The 22,727-nt window shown below is 39.0% G+C and overlaps 1 protein-coding gene across 8 annotated transcripts in view; it reads right to left on the bottom strand.

Annotated features, from left to right (window-relative positions):
* Nucleotides 1–22,727, bottom strand: part of atp8a1 (ATPase phospholipid transporting 8A1) — a 151,736-nt gene that overhangs the window by 126,470 nt on the left and 2,539 nt on the right. Inside the window, exon 1 of one of the 8 annotated variants that reach the window (XM_049484488.1) lies at nt 1,747–1,922. The exons of the other annotated variants lie outside the window; for them this stretch is intronic. Within the exon in view, the coding sequence (XP_049340445.1) occupies nt 1,747–1,756 (10 nt within the window). The 5' untranslated portion in view covers nt 1,757–1,922. Of the gene's footprint in view, nt 1–1,746; nt 1,923–22,727 lie in introns of those variants that run through there. 8 annotated transcript variants of the gene reach the window in all.

The following is a 22,727-nucleotide window of genomic DNA, read 5'->3' as shown; positions in this document are numbered from 1 at the left end:
ATAACAGCTATACAATATTTGTAATATTACAAAACCAATACAGTGTTTTTGAAAATTACAGTATTGCTAAATAAAATACTGCAATATTTCTATATATCCATATTTTCTTAAACTATACATTTTATTTCTAGAAAAATCTTCTTCAGATGATGCAACATTAGCCAAGGCACTGGTGTTTACCTTTAATGTCTGTTTAAAACACATCTAGTCTGTTCAGTCAGCTCAGCAAAACTTGTAATGACATGATGGGGCACAGCCTTCATTCCTCAGTGTAAACAAACATTCACCATGTTCAGTATGTAAGGGTAGTTAGTCTACTTAAGTGATTCCCTACAACATACAACCACAAGACCGAGAAGTCTCGTGAGAATTTATTTTTTTTCTTCCTTGTTTTACTCTTCCTTTACACACACATTCGTTTTATTTACTGCCTGATTCACCTGACTAACCTGAAATTCAGCAGTTATATTTAATCCTTTCCTCAAGTTGATCTGATGCAAGTTGTTGATAAGTCTGGTCTCTTGTGTTATTAATGTACAAAAATAATTTTGTAAGACAGCCTTCAATCCAATAACCAAAAGCTAATATAAAGACAACATAGAATATTTATATTCATTACAAACAAATTCTCTAAATCGAACCAAAAACAAATACTTATGTATTTAACTGTTTAAAAGTAGTATACTGGCTTGCTTCTAACACTTTCTATTCTTTATTTAAAATAAATCTTCAAGAGACACTGCACTTCACTGCATTTGAGTTTTTGTTTGAATCAAATAACAGACTGAATTTATAAGAGGTCCACACTGTTCTTTGGCATCAAGAACTGATAATACACCTTACAAAGTACACCCTGAATATCTGATCTGAGTACTCAAAGAACTTTAAAAAATATATTTTTCAGTGCTTTAGAAATGTATAATATAGTGCTTTTTTATTTGCATTGTAAGTGAAGTTTAAAGATGACCAGTTCTTTTTAAAGCTGATGAGATCACAGACCACTTTATGTTCACACCATAGCTTACTTAGAACCCTTAGAACCACAGCTATGCAGCAATGTGATCATCCAACAATTTCACCTCACTAAACCTCACTAAGAATCCACATAACAATGCTCTTGTAATCTTGTAGAAAACCAGTTGAGACTGTTAGCTCAACAAAATCAGAACAAACTAGTATCCAGTATTTTTGATTGTGGAAGAAAAAAATTAAAAATGAGTATGTGTCCTAATTTTTATGACCATATAGAGTACTCATTGATTTCCCATTAGAACATGCTGGACAAGACAAAGTGCATGCATGAAACAAAACACAAAGCAAACCTGAGCCACTTTGTTTTTACAGTACTCATGTCCAAGTGTGAAATGCCCTATAAGCTTTTGTAGGAATCATCCCAGGTTTCCTTTAAGAATGATCCTTTTGCTCCAGGTTCCAGGGGATCACCTTTTTCTTTTGAATGATCCCCCAAGGACCTTTGGGAATCTCTCAAAAAATAAAAAATAAAAACCTCACAGGTTTATACTATTCTCATTTGACTGCCTTTATCTTCTTATATTTATTAAAAATCTCTTCTTTTTTGAGATCCTAACCCCAGCATTCAGTATATGCTTAAACACGAGGCTTCCAGTGCTGAACAAGAAGAGTAAATCTCAACAAAGCAGCTTATCTTAACTTATCTTAACAGAAGCTGGCAACACCTTTATTTGCAATGTTCTACATCCCATTACCCAGGCTTCTGACGCTTACCTGTCGACATTAAGATGCTCCTAGTACAAACAAAGGTCAAAGAAAAAAAATCCAAAATCTAATACTTAATCCAGAATGCAGTTGTGAAGAGCAGTCTTTATTCAGAATTTCTTTAAATGAAGGTTTTCACGCCGCTGGCAGCATCAGCACACGAGGAAGTAGTGAGATACATGCAGAAGCGCATTGTGAGGTACGACAAGACAAACAGATTCCCCAGCATGCAAATCTATCACACTCTCTCTCACTCTCTCCAGCTTATAAACACAAACACACCTCACACCAGCCACACTGGCCCTGCCTGTGCTCTAACTAGCTTCGGCTAATAAGCACTAGCGCTAAATCTTTACTAAGAAAAGCATGTCTCTTGGCAGTCGCACGCTTGACAGAACAGGCCCATCTGCTTTACAGTCCAAGAGGAGTTTCATCTGTCACCATCCATGTGCACACCCTTTAGTTATGAAGTATAGAGTGACAAATAGATAATAGACATGAAATACTAAAGAGTAAGCATTTGAATAGCTCATCTTCTATCTCTGTCATTCAACTGCTCATGCTTCCCCGATCATCCTACTATGATCTTTGTGCAGTAAAAATCAGTAGAGATTAGGGCTGCAACGAATGATTGAGAGGACTACAGCCCATGGGAGGGGTAATGGGCACACACGTGGCTTGTTCTCAGTGTCTCCAAAAATGTAAACACACCAGAAAATGGACAAGACAACACCCATACTCAAAGTACATCAGCTCATTATACATTTGAAAATATACTGTTGTCTTTAGAGAGAGAAAGCACAGAGCGAGTTATCGCAAGCTGCAGCCAGAGTGGCCAGGTCCAGCAAAAAATGTTAAAGATTTTTGCAATACAAAATATCAAGAGTAAAAGAAGTAAATACTCATTAATAAACACAATACAGAAATAATAAACAGACTTAATGGCAATTTATATGAATAAAAAAAATGAGTTTTTAGGTATACAATTATATATACACAATTCCCTCTCAGTAAAATTATAAAAAAAACTTCCTTAAAATAGAAGTGATTGATATATTTTTTTTAATCAAAACATGGTCAAATTCAATGTAATATTGTCTGTTTATATTTACTGACTGAGGGCATGTCTGAATGATCCATTAATATTTCCTGGCTATTTTTATTTTATGACAATAATAACACACACATATACACACACATATATATATATATATGTATATGTATGTGTGTGTGTGTCTAATATATGTTAACAAGCTGTGCTTCATAAATCAAGGTCAGAAAATGTTAGACCTTATACACTTATTAAATCTTAAAAAACAGTTTCAATATTGCTCCTAACCACTTCTCTTGGTTTCTTAACTTCCCATAGCAACCATCCATATTTGCTATGACTGTGTGCGTGTGGAATCTGTATCCTCTGTCTGACAAAAATACATTTAGGCTATTTAACTTATACAAAGGTAAAAAATGAATGAGATAACGTTTGGTGACGCTGATTTCTAGCAGGAAGTAAAATAAGAATGAATGTATTTTTTTCAGATCTTAAAGTAAGCTAATCTTAAGTTAAGTGCATTATTTAAAAGAATACTATAAAATGGACCTATTAAAATATAAGCTGTATTGATAAAATGAATCATATTTACAAGATATTTTACTTAGTCAGAAAATAAGTAAATTATAGAGTACTAGCCTTCAGAAAGCTTTGGTTCATTACTTTATGTTACTGGAAACGAAGCACGTTTGCACTAAGAAACCAAAGCCTGTAAAGACAATGTCAGCCTGTAACAACACGCTCCTGCACTTTTGACCTACTCTACACCAAGCAATCTTATTGCATTAAATCATTACATCAACATCCTCCCTAAAGGAGAACTCGTCGGTTGCTTTCACTCTTAATGAGGCAGCTGGCATAATTTCAAGTCTGCAGAGCTATTTGTGGGCCTGACATTAAGACAATCAAGCTTATCTGCAGCCACTAATTCAAGGTTTTACAAGTTGGGCTTTGGCTCTCGGCCTGCAGGGGGCAACAGGCAAAACAAAAACACTTGTTCCATTTTGTTCAGTTCACTTTTGTTTTGGCTAGATTTTTTGTTAAATATTGTTAGATATTCTTGGATGCTTCGCAAGATCTATAAAATGTTTATTGTGCTGCATGCAACCCTGCAGTCAAGCTGCATATATATGCAGGTGTTTATACAGGAGTGTGTATGTTCCTTTCTTTATTCTTTATTGCTGGGAGAGAACGCAGCAGAGAAACAGAAACAGACACAGCTTGACCTCATCAAAAGCCAAACAAACAATGTTCCTCCAGTTAAAGGCCCACTGCATACCCAAAACAGGTCTATTCATTATATCAGTCAGTAAATAATTGATCAGACTTCTGATAAATAATGTAAGGACCTGCTCCCTAATTAGCAACGGATGGGAAAGTGGTTTTCGCAGCTGCCGCTTCCAACTCGACCAGCGTGGAGCAGAATCGCACAGTGTTCAGGAAAACAGAAACGCTGTGTTAACACTCAATGACTCCTCTATTGACCTAAATAAATCACCTCATACCATGATTCCTGCAGTTCGTCGCTCCTTTAGAGCCGCACAGGCCTCTGCCACCGCCCCCGCACGCACACAAACGCATTAGGGCAGCTGGAAGGCCTGTATTATGAGCACATGACAGTGAGCGCAGTTTAACATTGAGGTCATGATGGAGAGGAATTAACCCTGATTTAATTGTCAGGCCTGCAGAGTGGAGAACAGAACATCAGTAGTGACTAAGCCGTTTGTTTTCGAACAGTCGGAGAGGTGCCACACAGAACACATGTCCTCCAGCTGAGTCATTGAAGGCTAAAGCCACTCATTTTCCAGGCATCCATCCATTCATCCACTCATCTAGCCTTCTATCCCCTGATACTACAAAAAAAATGAACATGGACAACACTAATACATCAACACTTCAAGCTAGAGCGGTAGGAAAAACAAATATTTCAGCTTTAATATCCCACTTTATATTGGACAGTATCTGCAGGACAGGAGAGAACAACAAAATATCCTTACTAAATATATAAAGCATGTTAGTAAAGTTCAAACACACAAAACAGGAGGTGTTAGCCTTCTTGGTAATGTGCACCACTCTTTTAAAGTTTGACATTAGGGTCTAGTTTTGTTGTTTTCACTGGAGTGAGTCAGAAGTTGCAGGCCATGCTTTCATATCAAAAACAAAAGGAAAAAGAAACGAAAGGGAAATTACATATCAAGTGGACATGTTTCTGTTCTGAAATAAAAAGGGTGTTTTTTGACTTACCCTGTATATTTTGAGTATGCTAATATTCTACTAATATTGAAAGCACTTTAGAATTTAAATGGCAGTTCTTCAACTGGGTGGATATTATGGGCCTGGATTTCAACTTCAACAGCTGGGCCACATTCCTTCATTTATGTCCTTTGAGGCAGGAGGTTCGTAATCCTCCCTCATAGTGCTCCTCTTCTGACCATACTTTCTCTTTCACTTAGAGTCACTACAGTGACAGTTCACATGACACAAGTTTATAAAAAGCTTAAACAACTTCCTCTGACTTGGATAAAAGCTATGATGAGTCAAGTCAAGTAAAGTAGTTTTATTGTCAATAGAGGATTAAACCTGCATTACTCTCCTTCCAAAGTTACTCGAAAATAAATAAATAAAGCAATTGTAGACATACGTGAGACAAGAGACAATACAACAGTGCAATAGTGCTGGGGGATTAAAGAGAGAATGACAGTACTGGTATAAACAGAACCCTGGCTGGTAAAGTGAACAAGTGCATGCAGTTCTTAGTCACAGTTGTAGGGGGATTTTTTAGGTGGGCATGATAGCGCACGTATAAGCAGTAGTGCAGGAATGGGGTGTGCGAGTGCATAGCAGTTCCAGTACTGTGTTGATTCCAGTACTAAGTTACTTAGAGTTGTATAGACAAATATATTAAAAAATAATTCTAATTGTCTTTTTTTAGAATATATATTTTTTTAGAATGCTTGATTGCATTAAACTACTGCAGTAATGAGCACACAATATTACAACAAAGAATATATTATTGAAAAATATGCCTATAATAAATATAAATAATTGCAAAAATCTAATCTAATACAAACTATGACAAAAATCTGTTCGTTAATGACTAGGTAGAATTCAGACAAGGAAGGAGCTTAAGGCAAGATCTTACTGGGGTCACAATGTAGTCAGTCATACTGAACAATTCTCTCAGAAACAGAATTCTTTGCTCAAATGCAGACTATTTTTGCAAGCTTGGCCAATGCTGGGAATCTTGCTTGGTTATCACACCACCTCTTCACGGAATTGAAGAGGGATCTGTCCCTTGCCCGAGATAGACTACATTATCTGAGGTACAGCCTGGCAGTGGTTTGGTATCTACTCTGAAACAATTACACTGCTGCTGCTTCTTCTTGTGTGCAGAAGGTTCACATTTACTCTTACTTGTAATCCCAAAGGAGGCACCAATACAAACAGCTAAATGTTCTGGCTAAACTTCATTGCTTAACTCCTAAGTACATGTGTATATTCAGTCCCAGAACCACAGCATTTAAAGTCCAGATACTTAGCAAACCATACGTAGTGTGCCAAAACTCATGAAGCTATCAATCCAGTCAACGTTTGTCCACCTTGCCGTAAAATAGTTCATACATCCAACGCACAGCTTGTTTACATGCTGTAAACAAATGCTGGTAAAAAAAATCTTCAATATCTAGTAGGGCTGCCACAAACGATTATTTTTATAGTCGACTAATCACCGATTATTTTTTATGATTAGTCGACTAATCGGATCATACGTTAATTGAATATAAAACACAGTTTATCACAATAGAATGCAGCTGCTATTATACAACCAACATTAGATTTCAGCTATATGCTAACTAAAAATAAAAACAATTAAAATCATAGTTCATTAAACCTTTAATGAAATATGCAGCTTGTTGTAACAGACAATTATTTTACTGTTTAGCATAAAGTGTAAACAACTGTGTAAAATAAGGATAAGGCACTGGCATTTATGAAACATCTCAACCGTGAGGTTGTTTGAACTATTATGAAAAAAAAGTATATTAATAAAAAATGCCTCTCTGTCCAGATATTGTGTACATTACCGTACACAGGGCAGCGGTCTGCACAGATCTGATTGGCAGAGGAGAGCGTTTGGTGATTTTACACCACACATGAGTGATCTGTGAGTTTACTGCACCGAAAAGCACTGAAAACAGAAGCCACTGTCAGAATGAAATCCTTCTCTGTAGTTTATCGGTTTGGGACGGCATTTGTGACAACGTCTGGGTCCGGATCCGGATCGCGGTCCGCCTATTAGTGACCTCTGTTTTAAAGCTATCAAGATGAGTAAGTTAAGTACTAAGTTAACGCTCTGTTTACGCTAATTTTAGCAGCTAAATAGCAATTTAGCTTCTTCGTCATTTAATCAGCCACAACATGCCTCCTTTTCAGGTGCTCGTGCATCGCGGTTGTGCTGCCGAGGAAGGCAAGTTCTTCATTGCAGATATTGCATTGCACGCGTTTCACTTTTATTTTCTTGGTGATCCCACACTTTTGAGTTCTGTAGCGGGGTAGCCATGAAACCAGAGCCTGTCTGTATAATGTCCTGAGATGTCGTCCACTACCTACCCCGGTTTCCACTACTGCGCATGTGCGTCCAGGACAGAAAGGCAGTCGCAGCAGTTTGGAGAGAAAAAAAAACAAAAAAAAAAAAACGACTAATCGACTATTAAATTAGTCGTCGACTATTTTAATAGTCGACATAATCGTGACTAGTCGACTAATCGTGGCAGCCCTAATATCTAGCTAAGCCTCCTAAGCCCCCCACATCTCACACTTTCTTTTTGCTCCCTGCTTTTTCTTGAGGTCACACAATCATTAGCCCACAAAATATAACTTCATAATTTATTTTAAATAAAATAATGTTTATATAAACTGACCATTACAACAAAACTCAAATTAACAAATTAACTGTTGCATTGCATTACATTACCCACTACCCAACTACTTATTACATAATATCCGAAAGAACAAAATTACACATACTTGCACTCATACTCGATGCATTGCATCGTAGGATTTGTGTCCATCCTAAACGCACTCAAAAACCAACCAGTGTATTATATTTATTGTGAATGCAGTTCATCTATTCTTAGCTGCAAAATAACAGCACTTCGATTTACAACAGACACTTCCAAAATCCTGAACAGTATCAATGACAAAAGTCTGTGAAAGTTTTGATGAGAGAAAGTAAGTTATGTGTTCTGTTCTAAAATGGGAAGCAACAAATCATTGCCATTGATCTAAAATCCTTTGCTCTAAGCCTCGGCCAGCCTCCAATCCTGAAACAGCACAGATCGATTAGGAGATCATTTGTGTATGGCGCCACATCAGGGTCTCCAAAGACACTTAATGGAGCAGGACATTTTTTCCTCTATGGACTCGAGGCTTAAGGAATGCAGCAGTAGTTATGATTAATGGTTGGATAAAAGTAATATCTCAAGAATTTACAACTGAATTTACAACTATAAGAGCTGTGTGAGGGAGAATACAAAAGGGAAAAGTGAAAAATAACAAGGCTCCACACAGCAAACGAACTGACATGATAATGTTCTACATTACTAAATTATTCCCCTTCACATATACACAAAATAAATACTCTTTTAACAAATTCATGTGTGGGTATTCTGACAAACTACTACTCTTACACTCTACATTAGGTTCACTAAGGCTTACAAAACCAGCTTTTTTAGATTGAGCTTCATGTACATACACTGCATTGCCTGAACTGTAACAGTTAATTTTATTATTAACCCATTCACTCCAGCATGCCTCGCTTTGTCATCTATCAGACTGTCCCTAGGAGCGGAAAATGAGAGCAGAGAGAGAGAGAGAGAGAGAGAGAGAGAGAAAAGAAAAAGACAGACATGAATCATTAATCTAAGAGCGGTGATTCAGAATGTGCACAGTGACATGTGTGGAGGGCAAGAGCTTGAGGGGAGAGGCACCCATCAGGCCTGAGAGCCTCCATTTAATTACACTTAAGGGATTATCAACTTTAAAAACGCACACGCACGCACACACGCAAACACAGATAGTAATGTGAGGGCTGCACAAGGGATTTTCCAGCTAAGAGTGAAAGTGGGAGTCCTCAGCAGGCTGAAGGCATGCACTGGGGAAGAACAACACAATCTGCATCAGGTATGTCTCTCAAACACACACAGACACACACGTCACAGTGGATGCAGAGCCTACACAGAATCATTGTACACGAGGCAGGAATACACTCTGGACTCTGGATGCCACCAGTCTATCACAAGGTACCCACACACATTAACACACATCTAGGGCCAATTCAGCGTAGCACTCTTATACCTCTTTTCCACCAACAAAAACTGCTGGTGCTGGAGCCGGAGCCGGAGCAGGTGCCGGTTCCTGCGAACCTGCGAACCTTTTAAGGACCGGCCCGCGTTTCCACTGCTCTAAGGAGTCACTCTCTACGTATGTGAATGTGGGCGTCAACAGAAGTCTGGGGGGGGGGGTTGAAAACAGCATGGCAGAACCCAAGCTCCACCCAAACTTGTGCTGCTATCCTCAGTGGACCACTGTTAATTCAATTTTCATTAATTTAGCTGCTTCTGCTGCTCTTAGCTGTGAATGGAGGTGAGATTTGTAAACAACCGCTCGTGTCACAGGTTCGCTGGTTCCAGACCAGCAAGATCGTGGTCGTGATTCTGGTCGAGAACCTGTGATTTTGCGGTGGAAACGCAAAGAACCGCTCTGGAACCTGGCACCAGCACCGGCACCATGCCGGTGGAAAAGCGCCCTTAGAGTGGGTGAGCAAGAACTCAACAACCAACGTCCCCTGGAGCTGTCCAAAACAACCATGCCACCTCACTGTGCCTCAATAAAATCTCACAAATTTTAGTCCAAAAAGTTATGTTGGCTTATGTTTTATGACTTATGTCTTGGGATATATCCAAATCACAATGTAGAATTTCATCCAAATCATTCAGAACCATTACATATCCAACATACATACTGTCACAGTTAGACAAAGATTTTGAAAAAATAAAAAAAATAAAAAAATAATCTAATGTAATGTGAATCTGGAAAGTAATTTATATTGTTTCAGAATTTAATGATAATTGGACCAATAAATGCTCCAAAATGACTTTAAATAAACTATTTTTGCAGCAACCTTTAAATGAAAGTTAAGGATTTTTCTTCTTTTTGGAGATGATAAAGTAGTCCAATAGTTGCTCCTGTTTCTATATAACAGTTCCACTGCTACAACAACTAACCACTACAACTGCATAAGCCTTCAAGGACATAGGCAACAACGCATCACCAAATTTTATGTAAATGGATAAAAATAAGCTTGACTTTATCCAGTAGTATTTTTTAGACTGTAATTAGGAATGGGAAGAGTACAACTGTTGACTGCACTGCTGTCAAAACAGCCTACAACCATTCCACTATTCGAGTAGAAATTCTCCCTGTGGCATTGTCCCTGTGGGAGAACGCAAGGCTGGGAGGAAGTAACATTCTAAATTGGGAAAGACATTTGCCATGTGTTTTGGCCAAGCATGAAAAAAATTCAACAACAAAACGCAGTGTCATAAGCAGCCACAAAAGGAGGCCAGGCAGGAAATGCCACATTTGCTCCCTTTGCCAATACCCCCTTCCTCTCCGCCTTGGCTGAACCCGATATTGGGGAAATGGAACGGAAGCTTGACACAGATCCACCCCTTAACGCCAACCGTCAGCCCCAACAACAAGCCCACACACTCAAACACCAGCCCCTCCCCCCACCGGCCTCAATCTCTGCTTCCACGCCTTCTGACTCAAGTCACGCAAAAGCCACACAACTGTCTAATTGGTGCGCTGTTTGTACACTCATGCATAGAATTACTCAAAGCATGTCCCCTCAAATTCCCCTTTCGCTCTCTATTTCTCACTCTCATTTTCTCTCTTTTACGCACGCTCACTCTCTTCCCTCACTCCCAGCGCTATATTTAGCCCTACCCCCAGTAGTGTTATGATCATCATCTTGCGCCAGGCCACCGTGCATTCCACGCTCAGGCCATCCCAGCCCACTTATGCAATGGCCCACCCAGATGACGGAGGATAATGAAGGGCTTACAGGATTCCCTAAGGCTCTGGGCTCAGGGGAAGATTCCAACACTTAGAGATAGCGGAGGTATCCCAGCTCAAACCTGGCTCCTGTTCAGCTGCTAAAATGATAGCACTTCTTAGCTACTAATATGTCTTGACTGGCTGCTAGTCAGTAGGTCTGCTGGTGTAAACCCACATAAACAAATAGTGAGAATACTGAATTGACCCATCTATGCTCTGTCCACACATGTCTTGTGATTACTACACTTTGATTCCTGATTACACAACAAAACAACTGCTTCTGATTAATTCAAACTGTCCACCCTTTTTCATGCATACATGTGACTTATGTATTTAGTTTTTTTTATATTGAAAAATCCTGAAATGTGAATGTCAACTGGAACATTGCCAACATTCTGTAAAGTTTGCACAAACTCGCAAAAGGGCCTAAATGAAAGAATGTATTAAACCTAGCTGCTTGCACAAGCATTAAACTAATATAAAAAGGCCTAAAACAAAGTATAGTTCATATAAATGAAATATGCTAAGTTTTATAAATATCTGTAAATATAAATACTACTGCGCTCATATGTGCATCCAGTTCAGTGTTTCACAAAGCTTTAAATAAGCCTGTGCTGTAATGCAGAGTGTAAATTAGGTCTAATAAGTGAAGGAGAAACTCGCTTTGGCTTTGTCGCCCCTTGGCCATCTGTGTGTACAGTAGGCAGCAGGCGGGATGCTAATATAGGGCAGTCGGAGCAGATCTGTAGTAATTGGAGGGGTCTAGGCTGGGGTGTGGGGTGCACAGTTGAGACCTCACCTGAACCTAAGCAGAGACAGCTGGCAAGCAGGAGCACACAGCAAGACCTGGAGGTCATGACAAGGGGATCAGTGGGAGCAAGCGCCCTTCTCTCCTCCTTGATACTTTGGATCAAGTGTATTTAAAAACAGATGGATTATAAAATCTAAATATAAGGGATGTAATATAAAAAGAATAGCTTCATATTTACCTTCGAACATTTGGCTCTGGCAGTGTTATTAGTGGCATACAAACACAGGTAAAGTCTAGTAAACTTTTTAGTTTTTTTAAGGTTTATAGGGATTTACAAACAAATTCATGACCAATCAAAAAGCACCACATGCACTAATTTGGTGCACTAGCCACACCAAAAACAAAAACTCTGATGAGGAGTAATAGGACATTGGATTCAATAAAATGTTAACTAACTAAGCAGAAAGTCTTTCTAAAAAGTAACACCTACAGCAGAGAATGGAAATAAACTTGTAAAAATGTAAAACTACTGGTAAATGAAAAAGCCAATCCTAATGGCACTACTATGTATCAGCATCATTGTCTCAGCATCATTACCATATCCCATCTTTTACAATTATAGCAAAGTGAAATGCCTGAGTGGCTTTTCCATCTAATCTCAGGCTCCCTGACACATTAGGGAGCAGAACGTCCATAATTAATGGCTGCACACAGAGTGGAGTGGAAGGGGATGTGATCTCTGGGAGAGGAGACTGTGATTGATTATGTGTCCCTGTACTACACACCCCACTGAGAGCTAACTGGAGGACTGATGCAGCCAGATGAAGGGGAGGGCCATGACGTCACTCAAAGGACTCCAAAACCTTCAGAAAGCTCCAAACAGAATGTTTAGTTACATCAGAATTAATTAGTATTCACAAAGCTCTCCTCATCTTGTGAGCTTAGCTTTTAAAGGGCCATGGCCTACATCTCACAGTTTATTTTACTACTAATGTCCACTTATGATGTTACTGTGGGTTTAACCACCAGAGATTCCCGCAGTAGTGTCTAAGGCAAAGCTGCAGTGAAATGAAACAGGCCTTAAAACTAAAACCTATTAGTCACACATACAAAACAGAAAGGTCCTACCCCTTCTAGCATTGGTGTGAAACTCTACTTCACAGAAATAAACCGTAACATTATAAACTAACATGAATTTTTATTTTTTTTTTAAATAATACTATAATTGCTATATATTATATACTGCCAGTTTTGTGCAGAGATCTATGGGTCCCCATGGGTTAGGAGAGATACATCAGTTGCGTCCTTAAAAATCACCCTAAAACGTCTGCTGTATCCCTAGAGTCCTTAACTTTGGAACAAGCTATGCTTTAAAACCCAACTACGTTATCATAATGTCTTCCACCATTCCCATATTTGTTGTTGTTAGAAACATTTGACTATAAACTGCACTCTAGCGAATGTATTGCTAAACATCCATGCCAATGTAAAGGACACATTTTATGTCAAATAATTTAGGAAAATAAATTTTGCACCTAACAACTGGGGTCATACATAGATCCCATTCCCTTCCCTTATACTCTATTCTCCCACTTACTCCTTACCTTTAATAGCAACATTTTATACAAACAGGAGACCCCTAACCTCTCCTTCATAAATACAATAATTACCCACTATGCCACATAGAAATACATGAAGACTGAATGTTACAATCCTTGCCCTTGCCATTCATTTTTGTATGTAATGGTAGTATAAATGAGCTTTTACACTGCTGTACACTAAATATGCAAACATTTTTGTTACATCACATTAAAAAGCAAAGAATAAGATAGGCCTTAACAGATTTTATAGGATAACATTTTAAATGTAGACAATTTTGTCTGCTAAGTGAACACACCTACATAATGCCACACTTACTCTGATAAGGAGACATGCACTCAGAGCATGGCATTGAAAGGCATAATACGTTTGTTTACTGTCTAGACTTAATCTCCTCTAAGGGCAGAGTAATTGACAGGCAGAGACGATCATCTAAGCTTCTCCTCCGTAATAAACATGATTTAATAGGATGGCCGTCCAGTGCCTTGTCATTTAAACCTTTACTTGAACCCAGAGGACACTTTTCCATTTATCAAAGTAGCCCGTGCCTAAACTCCCTGAGAGGGGCTTTGAGTGGATTCCACTCTGTGTGTATCCATTTCACGCGGCTGTGTGTATCTCTTGAGGCCAGCCTCAGATAAAGGGCTCAGAGGTTGACACACATTTCCCAGCGTGAGCTGCTCTTAACACCCCCCTCTCGCCCCGCCCCCACGGCCTCACTGTCTCGCTCACCGCTAATTTTATTTGCCACAGGCTAGTCACGCCTAGACTAACCACAATAACCACACACCACAAAACAGAAACAAGCGACACAGAATGTCCATCCAAATAGCAGCTTTTATCTTTTTTTTATTATTTTCTTTCTCATTTTTGCTCCATTTTTCTCTTTTTACATGTTCAGTTCTGATCATGTGGCATCACTAGAGCTACAATCTACTGCCAACATCCTTTACAGCCAGGTTCCCCTGAAACTCGCTAGAGGGAAAAAGAGGAAACGAGAGGAAACTCTGACGCATGGCTCTTAAAAACCCACAGACATGAAAAAAGAAAAGGCATAAACAGTGCAAATGAATCAATAATAAGGCACTGCAAGAGAGAAAGTAAAACAAATATATACTAAAAACAAGAGGAAATGATGGAAAGCACGAAAGAGATGTGCATGGTGGATGATGGAGAGAAAAAAAAGGAGAAAGATGTAAGAAGTGTGGAAAGAGAAAAAACAGGAGGAGAAGGACAAAAAGACAGTAAGAGGAATACAGAGATTGCAAAGATGGCAAAAGCGAGGGAAAAAGAAAGAAAGAAAAAACACAGAGAGAGATAGTAGAGTGTGACTGGAGGGAAAGCCTCTGGAGGCTGGCTCAGAGGTGGCACTCCACAGCAAGGCTGGACACGGGCCAGATGTCAGGATTATTGCTTGTGTCAGCCAACAGACAGAACAATGGCACACAGGGCACAGAGTCCAGAGGGGTGCCCAGTGGAAGTGGAGAGGCCCATTCTGGTCTTGGCTGGCACACACACACACACACAAGACACACATACGCACAGAAATACGGCAGTAACATTCTCTCATTCTTACTTGTTCTAGTGATGGATAAAAAGAGTGAAGGTTTAATGTGTGTGGGAATTGTATATAGTGGTGTGATGTAATAATAATTCACTGTTAGCGTAGTATGAAATCAGTAACATTTTTCCCCAAAATTGATTTTATTTAACACAACCTGTTTTGGTCAATGTATTTCCTTCAAACTATTGCTACATAATGTATTCCATAGCGCCCCAACATGAATACAATCATGTTTTTAATCAACTGACAGCACTATTACAATCCTAAAAATCCGAAATGTGACGAAAAAGCAAACCAAAAAAATTTAATCCCTAAGCAAGTTAAATTGATTGATTGCTGATTTCTATCTTCACTTTTGGGTCAGAAAACAGGTAACCACCAGGTACTCTATCTTCTTTCTTTGTAACTCTATGCAGTTAATATGTGACAAGTTCCAGCAAGGCCAATCTAAAATTTGAACCAGTATGAACAATTTGCATTTTACATGGATTACCTGTAAGCCAATAAAGAAGACCGCTTTTGCCAAAAAAAAATGATTTCGTTATTTTTATCTGTAGATATAACACCTCTTGCCATTTATAACTGGCTTGTTTGTCTTTGAGGTAACATGGGGCTGGAGTTAAGACACGGTGTGTCGACGGTAGGAAGATTAAATGGCGGCAGTGCAGAATGACAGGAACAACAAAGCTCTTACTAAGACACAGCCTGCCATACATGACTCTGCCTGACACCCTGATCATTCAGTGAGTAAAAAAAGATATCACAGTAGGTCAGTCAGCTGACAGGGGACGAGAGAGCCACAGCAAATAAATAACAGACATGCATGACCCTACTTTTAAATACACTGCACTGCCACTTACAGAAGACAACACATAACATTACGCCCTGCATTTGGAATTACTTAAGTTCAGTGCAGTCATTAAACAAACAAATAGTACTACATCCCAGTTAAGAAAAAAAATCTACAAATCCAAGATAATGGCTATTCTTTCATTTTAGCAGACGGCAGTTTGTACCATGTAGCTGCTGAATCTTTGCAAAAGTTACTGTTGATATATTTCACTGTAAGGAAATTAAACTGGTAGACCATGGTGGAATCCTCACATTTTAGGCAACAAAAAAAGAATTGGACATTTCTGTTCCTATATCTTGTTAAGTAATGGTAGAATCTTTGCAGTTTATGAATTCTTACAGTTTGCAAACCACACATATCACATGCCTTATTCTCCTAGTTGCAGCTCAATCAGGGCAGTAACGGAGTCAATTTCAATTACTTGTTTTATTATTAATTGCTTGTTTTAGTCTTATTTTCCTTTTATTTAACTTCCCTTATTTTCATTTAAATTTTAAACTAAGGCAGTAAAGAAATAAATTATAGCACATTGAGAAAAGTGTAAATGGGGCAGAAAAAAGAAAACACATTCTACTGCAACTGACACTTTTATATGTTATTAAAATCACTGCTTTCTATTACACGTTTCAGATGCTTTTCAGTTCCTTAGAAAACAAGACTGCCATCTCACAAATATGCCCACAGCAGCTGCATTTAATGGCTCTTCCAATACAAGCCCACAATGCCCACCATTACGGTCATCTGATAGCAGGGCCGTGAGGAACAGCAGGCTGGTAATACAATACCTTTTTAAATGTCACGCAAACCCACCGCAGCAGCCTGAGATTGAAGGCGTAATCAGGAGACCTGGTGTAGAAGCTCAGGGGCTCAGCACAGACTGAAAGCACTGAGCCAAAGCGGATGAGAACGGGCCGAGAGGGCTCGAGAGCGTGTCGATAGTGCAGCACAAAAAGAGGCACGCCGTCCCCACAGAGCCACTGGCTGACCAACCATTCAATTAGAGCAGGAGGTTAAAACACAGCTGCAGGGCTTAAGCTATCGATCTCTAAATGCACAGCTAAGAGGAAATGAACACACAAAACAAAAATGACTCGTTTTAGAGGAGCAATGAGTTGGAACAAGGAAAACTTCATTACAGCCAAATGGCATAATGCTCAGCTAATGACTGACAATAGTGGGATAAACCTAAAAACACTTGGCAGTAGAAAAGAAAAATAAACAGCTAAACATGTTTCTTGTCAAAATTAAGTAAAATAACCTTTGTGCATAACCTTCGTGAAATGTGTAAATGGCAACCTATCTACTTACCTATCTATCTTAGAGTGAGCAATCCTAAGTCCTGAGGCCTGACACCACTAAAGTGTCTTTAGGATGCTGAACACACCTAATATTATGTCAAACATTTAGTCTGTCTGTTAGCATGCCTGCCAGACAGCAGGATGTGTGATTGGCCCACCTAGGGAGACCTAAAAGCTAATCTGCCAAATGCTGTGTGTACGTGTGTTTGTTTTTACATGTGTATTAGAAGCGTTCACTTCCTGTCTGTCAGTCTTCTCCTTCTAAGATTAACTGAGCTCCAAATGCATCATTCATTTATGTTGTATTAATATTTCAGTAAGCACAAGCCTAATCTGTATTCATGACGAAAGTCCATGTAGCAAACATATTTATGAGCTGATGCTCACTGGTCCTGTTAGAACATCCAGCCTTCAGTTGGGCCACTGGTGACTTGGAGTTAAAAGCTCCCTACTACCTCAGTCTGCACCAGGAAAAGGCTGGTGGTGCTGCAGGATTCAGGTCTGTGCTTCTTTAAAACATTATGGGATGCTAAAGAGCTGTGCTATTGATGGGGAGGATGGGCTGCCAGATGAAAGAAGAGAGAGGGATTATGAACAGTTCAGTATGGTGGAGGGGGCTGCAGCTTTCATGTTTCATGAATGATGGATCAGATCACATGTAGCACGTGTCTGATCTTTTCAAAAATAAGCCAAGAAAGGCCAGTGTGTACACACACACACACACAATAAGACACTGATTCACAAATAAATAATCCCCCATTCAATCTTTTCCTCTGGATTGTATCTCTTAATCTCAGATCTCAGATAAACCAGCAGACCAAAATCAATGAACACAAAAACAACCAAAACAAAGTAAGACGCTGAATACTACCTTTACAGCACTATTTCAAATTAAGTTTGTGTACCTAAATAAACCTTGCCCTATTTTTGTCTCAATACAAACACACACAACTATTTTGAACTAAATAGGGCAGAAAATAATCCTCTGGCACTGGCTAACTGTAATTAAGCCACCAGCTTGCCAACATTGCCATTGTAGTCCATTTCTAGAACACAGGCCCTGAACAAACAACAGAATTTCTACTTAAGCAGGAAACAATAGTTTGTCAGAGATTAAGCTAATATTTATTAAAGATATATAAAATAAAAACAGCACAATTCTGGGTGTAGTCTAGCACACATGATGGTTCACAGATAATGACAGCAGTATGGAACATAAATCATAAGAAACTAGAATGACACTGCTTAACACATCTGTCAAGGCCTGCCAAAATAATTATGTTAAATAATATCAATTACATGTATTCAGGTCTGGTATAATAATCAGCTTATTGTACAATAAATGGAGAAAAGCTCAATAATTTTCCTGACCTCAATAATTATTGAGAATATGGCGATAATGAGAGGACTTAATATTGTGAATTAGCCAGTACGCCAACTTTGTTTAAAAACAATTAAATTGTATCTATGATATTTAAACAATTCTACATCCAGGTTTCAATTCTTCAACATTCTTAATCATTAAAAGAGCTTTTAATTAATGTGTAATGTGTCTTAAAATGACAATAATATTGTTTATCACAACTATTTCTGTGACAGTATGTCATCTAAAAAAATATTGTGACGGGCCTATATTAAACACTAAAATGCTAAATGAAATCTTACAGCTAATAAATGGAGATTTCATACTGATTTAGTCATACCAAATTAGTACAGAATTACCTTTAATTGTATGGTATTGATATAGGAATTGAAACAAAGCTTTCTGTGGTAAACTAGTGCCCTACTGAGAACCAAAGGTGTAGGAACACACACATAGTCTGGGACCTGGCATACCTAACATACATAACCTCATACACATTTTTACTACAGAATTTAATTTGTGCAAAACCTGCAAGAGTAATAAACAAATATAAATATCAAAACAAAATACAAATTTTAGATCAGATACTCTACACTTTTCCAAAAACTATAAAGGGTGCAGCTGTAGTTATAAAAAGCATTGCAGTGAATTGCATCAACGTTTTTGATATATGGGATGGCTTGATATAAACACAGAGTTTCAGTGGCACAGCGATGTGAGAGCATAACCAAATAGATTACAGAGGCTCAAAAAGCCAAGTGCTTCACAAAGAATAACTATGAAGCCTTAGCTGAACTTTGCTAAAAGAGTGTAAATTAGTTTGTTAATTTGACACCAGTATTCATTGGAACGACCACAAACACAACTTATCACAAATACTGATGCTACAACAGAGCTTAGAACAGAGCTCATCGCATATTACTGAGCTGTATAGCCCTACACCCTTTTTGTGGTCATGTTGGAGTTTAGTTACAGAATCTAAACTCTTATTTACCTTCTGAGAACTCTCCATTGTGCTGTCAGCTGGGCAATAATGCCCCTAAAATAGGCACCCTAAAAATGCCAGACAACAGTTTGAACAATATAATTACAACTACGGATGCACAAATTCAATAGAAACCTCAAATATTGGTCCCAACATTTATATTAGTAAAATATTAACAAAAATAGCTGGATTGGGTATCAAAGAATTAGGCCGACCAATGGGACTAATCTTTTCACTGAACCTAATGCCCACAATGAAGAAACATGGAAGTACTCCAGGCTTAATAACTCATGTTCATCAGAACCTACAGATATATACATAATATAAACAGCAGAATTTTACTATCGAACCTGTCCTCTACCCGTCATCAACTATTAGTGAGTAATCCATTTTAAGAAAACTGAGAAAATCCACTTATGTTCAGATATTAAATTCCAGTTTAAATCTTACAGCAGCCATATTTACAGTTAATTTAACAAATGGAATCTGATTGGGTACAATACATTCCACAAATATTATTTAACAACTAAGAACTGAAATTATTAATTGGTGCATCCCTAGTTAAAATTGACTCAGAAATGGATTGGAATTAAAACAGTTGAATCCCAGTTTACTAAAATGTAATTGGATTGGCCCCGATGCTGAGTCACTACATTGGATTGACATCTCTAGAATAAACTACACTGCCTGGACATAAATGTAACACACTCTAATATTTGGTTGGGCCTCTAAGCAAAGTCTTCTCCAACACATCCCAAAGATTATCAATATGTTTCCGGTCTTTGCTTAGTTAAATCCAGGTGGGTTTTTTTTTGGCCAGGCAGTGTATTTTGACCCAACATAAGATGATCTGGCTCCTTGAGAAGTTTTGCATCTTGGTTATTAACTGTATATTGTAGCTATAAAATTAAGTTCTGCCATTATAAATGTGGAGAGGTGTGAGAGTGAAAGAGAAAACGTGAGCAGGAGAAAGCGTTCGTCTGTCAGTGTTGGGGAGGCAAAGAGGGCTCCTGGGGGGCAGCCGAGGTACTCATGGCTCTGGCGAAGGGATTAAACGCCACTCAGCTTTTGTGCTGCAATCGCATCAGCTAGACACAGCGCTAACAGCCACATCTGCCAGCAGGGAGCAACCTGTTGTGCTGGACTCGAGCACAGAGACAAGCACAGAGATGAGCACAGAGAGAGACAGAAAGAGAGAGAGAGACAGACAGAAAGAAAGAGAGAGACAGAAAGTGAGAGAGAGACAGAAAGTGAGAGAGAGAGTCAGAGAGCACAGAGATCAACTTATTCCCACATTTATAGTGAGTGTTGAGGAGGTTGGAGCATTCCTACCCACCTACAGTGACCATCTCTGAATAAAGGCATTTTCTAAAGAGCTTAATGTGAGGATGGAAGAAATGTCCGGCATTTATACTTGGGCAACAGAACAGCGGCTGTTTATACCTGGACAGTGTACCATCTAAAATTTCCTACTGAACTTCTTAACAAGCTCATCTATGGGCCACTTTCAAAGCCTGCATTGTGTTTTGTGCTATGAAAGACCAGAGTGGAGCAAGGTGGATGGAATCTTGCAGTGCTGCTTGCAAAATAATGCTTTTGGTGAGGAAATGGTAGAGTGTAGTGGTGTTTATTACACAGATGTTGTAACTAAATCATCCTTGCATCACTAATCCTTGCACCTCTACATGAGCAATATTAAGAGGTTTGATAAGCCATACAGAACATTGGCAAATATCCCCTTTTATCCACGACACGTGCATAGCCTCTGAAAGAGGATCCGGCATCATTAGTTGGTTACTACGCAGCTGCGGCAAAAGGGACCACGCCACAACACCAAAAAATCTTTTTCTCACAGACTTTTGCTTTAAGATGGAATATTTGTTTAATTACACAACATGAAACAAAAAGAAGAACAAGGCCAAAAAGAATCTTCTGTGATTTTTACCACCAACTGGGAAAAATGGCATAAAAATTAACTGACATCATCACAATGTCTTGCATGCTTGTTCACTGAGAAAGTGTCTTCACAAAGCAATCTGTAACAAATAAACTTGCGTTTTCAAGTTGACTGTTTAAACAGGTAGCTCATGAGCGCTCCTGTTCTGTGACAAACTGGCTGGCTGATAAAAAAACATTGACAAACAACTGTAAGCAGATCTTTGTGTTAGGTCAGTTCAAACATGTTATCCTTTGGGTCATGGTTTAATATACGTATTTGCTAAGGTGTGACTACTGTACAACCCATAGCACAAAAGCAAACAGCAGCAACTGTAGCTCCTTCTCAATGGCCTCATGCTGGATCAGCTTGTCAGAAAGTACAGTCATAGTGACAGCAGAACGCTCTCATCAGTGTTTGCATCTGCAGAGCCTTCATTTACTTCTGCACATTTTCCATTTGCTTTCCGTATCTAACCTGAGCAGAGAAACCGAGAAGAGTCTTACGCTGTCTTACACGGCTCATCAGCTCCGAGGCAGTGACAAATAAACTCTTCAGTCTCAAACATTCACGGATATCATATCGCCTGCTGCTCTCCCTGTGAAGAAGGGAGGGAGGGAAAAGGAGGGGAAAAAAAGCAGACAGTCACGACTGCAGTTCAGATCCAGGCCGAGCTGGACCATAAAACGCCTGCTCTTGATGTTATTTTGTGAAAGCGTTTGGGCGGCTCATAAAAACCCAATATCCCTGCGGTCCCTGCCAGCCTGGCCTTCCTGTCATCATCACCCTCAGTGTGGGCAACTCATCAGATCCCAATCTCTGATCTCCTCCACCTGCGCCCACACCACCTCCTCTCACAGCCACACATACACACACAGTACACAGTACACACCCACACCCAGTCAAAGCGATAAGGCTGTTTTGGCATGTCTCCCGGTTCGTCCTCCTGAAATTTTGCACTCATGTTTCCAAAGCAGAGAGGCACGTGCAGCAGTAGGCATTCACTCCGCTTCTCTTGCAGCACAACTTGGACCAGTAATCCACTTATTGCATTAGGACATACAGAAATGTGAGTGGGACATGAAAACCCACTTCCTTACAAGTATTATTTAAAGTTACTTTCCAGTAGCTTCAGTATTCACACTGTTAAAAAAAGTGTTGAGCTATGTCATATGATTCAGAGACAGCTGAAACACTAGCTTTAGATAGTGAGGAAAAAGCTAAAGATTACTGTAGTAACAGTAGCAATTAGCTTGAATTGAAATAATTCTAATATGTAGGTTTTCTGAAGGGTTCAAAAAAAATTGTGTAATGATGGTCAAATTATTTGTTTTCCACAATGAAGTCAGCGCAAAGTCTGCACAAAAATACAGAAAAATCAGATCTATATTTCACAGATAAGCAATAAAGTATGATGCAATGTTTCCCACAATTGTAAAACAAACCTTGGGAGAGTACTGGAAGAGTGTGGG

This window comes from Astyanax mexicanus, chromosome 10 (genome assembly GCF_023375975.1).
Source record: "Astyanax mexicanus isolate ESR-SI-001 chromosome 10, AstMex3_surface, whole genome shotgun sequence".
Taxonomy (NCBI): domain Eukaryota; kingdom Metazoa; phylum Chordata; class Actinopteri; order Characiformes; family Acestrorhamphidae; genus Astyanax; species Astyanax mexicanus.
Note: the sequence above shows the minus strand (reverse complement) of the source record. Positions and strands in the feature narration are given on the sequence as shown.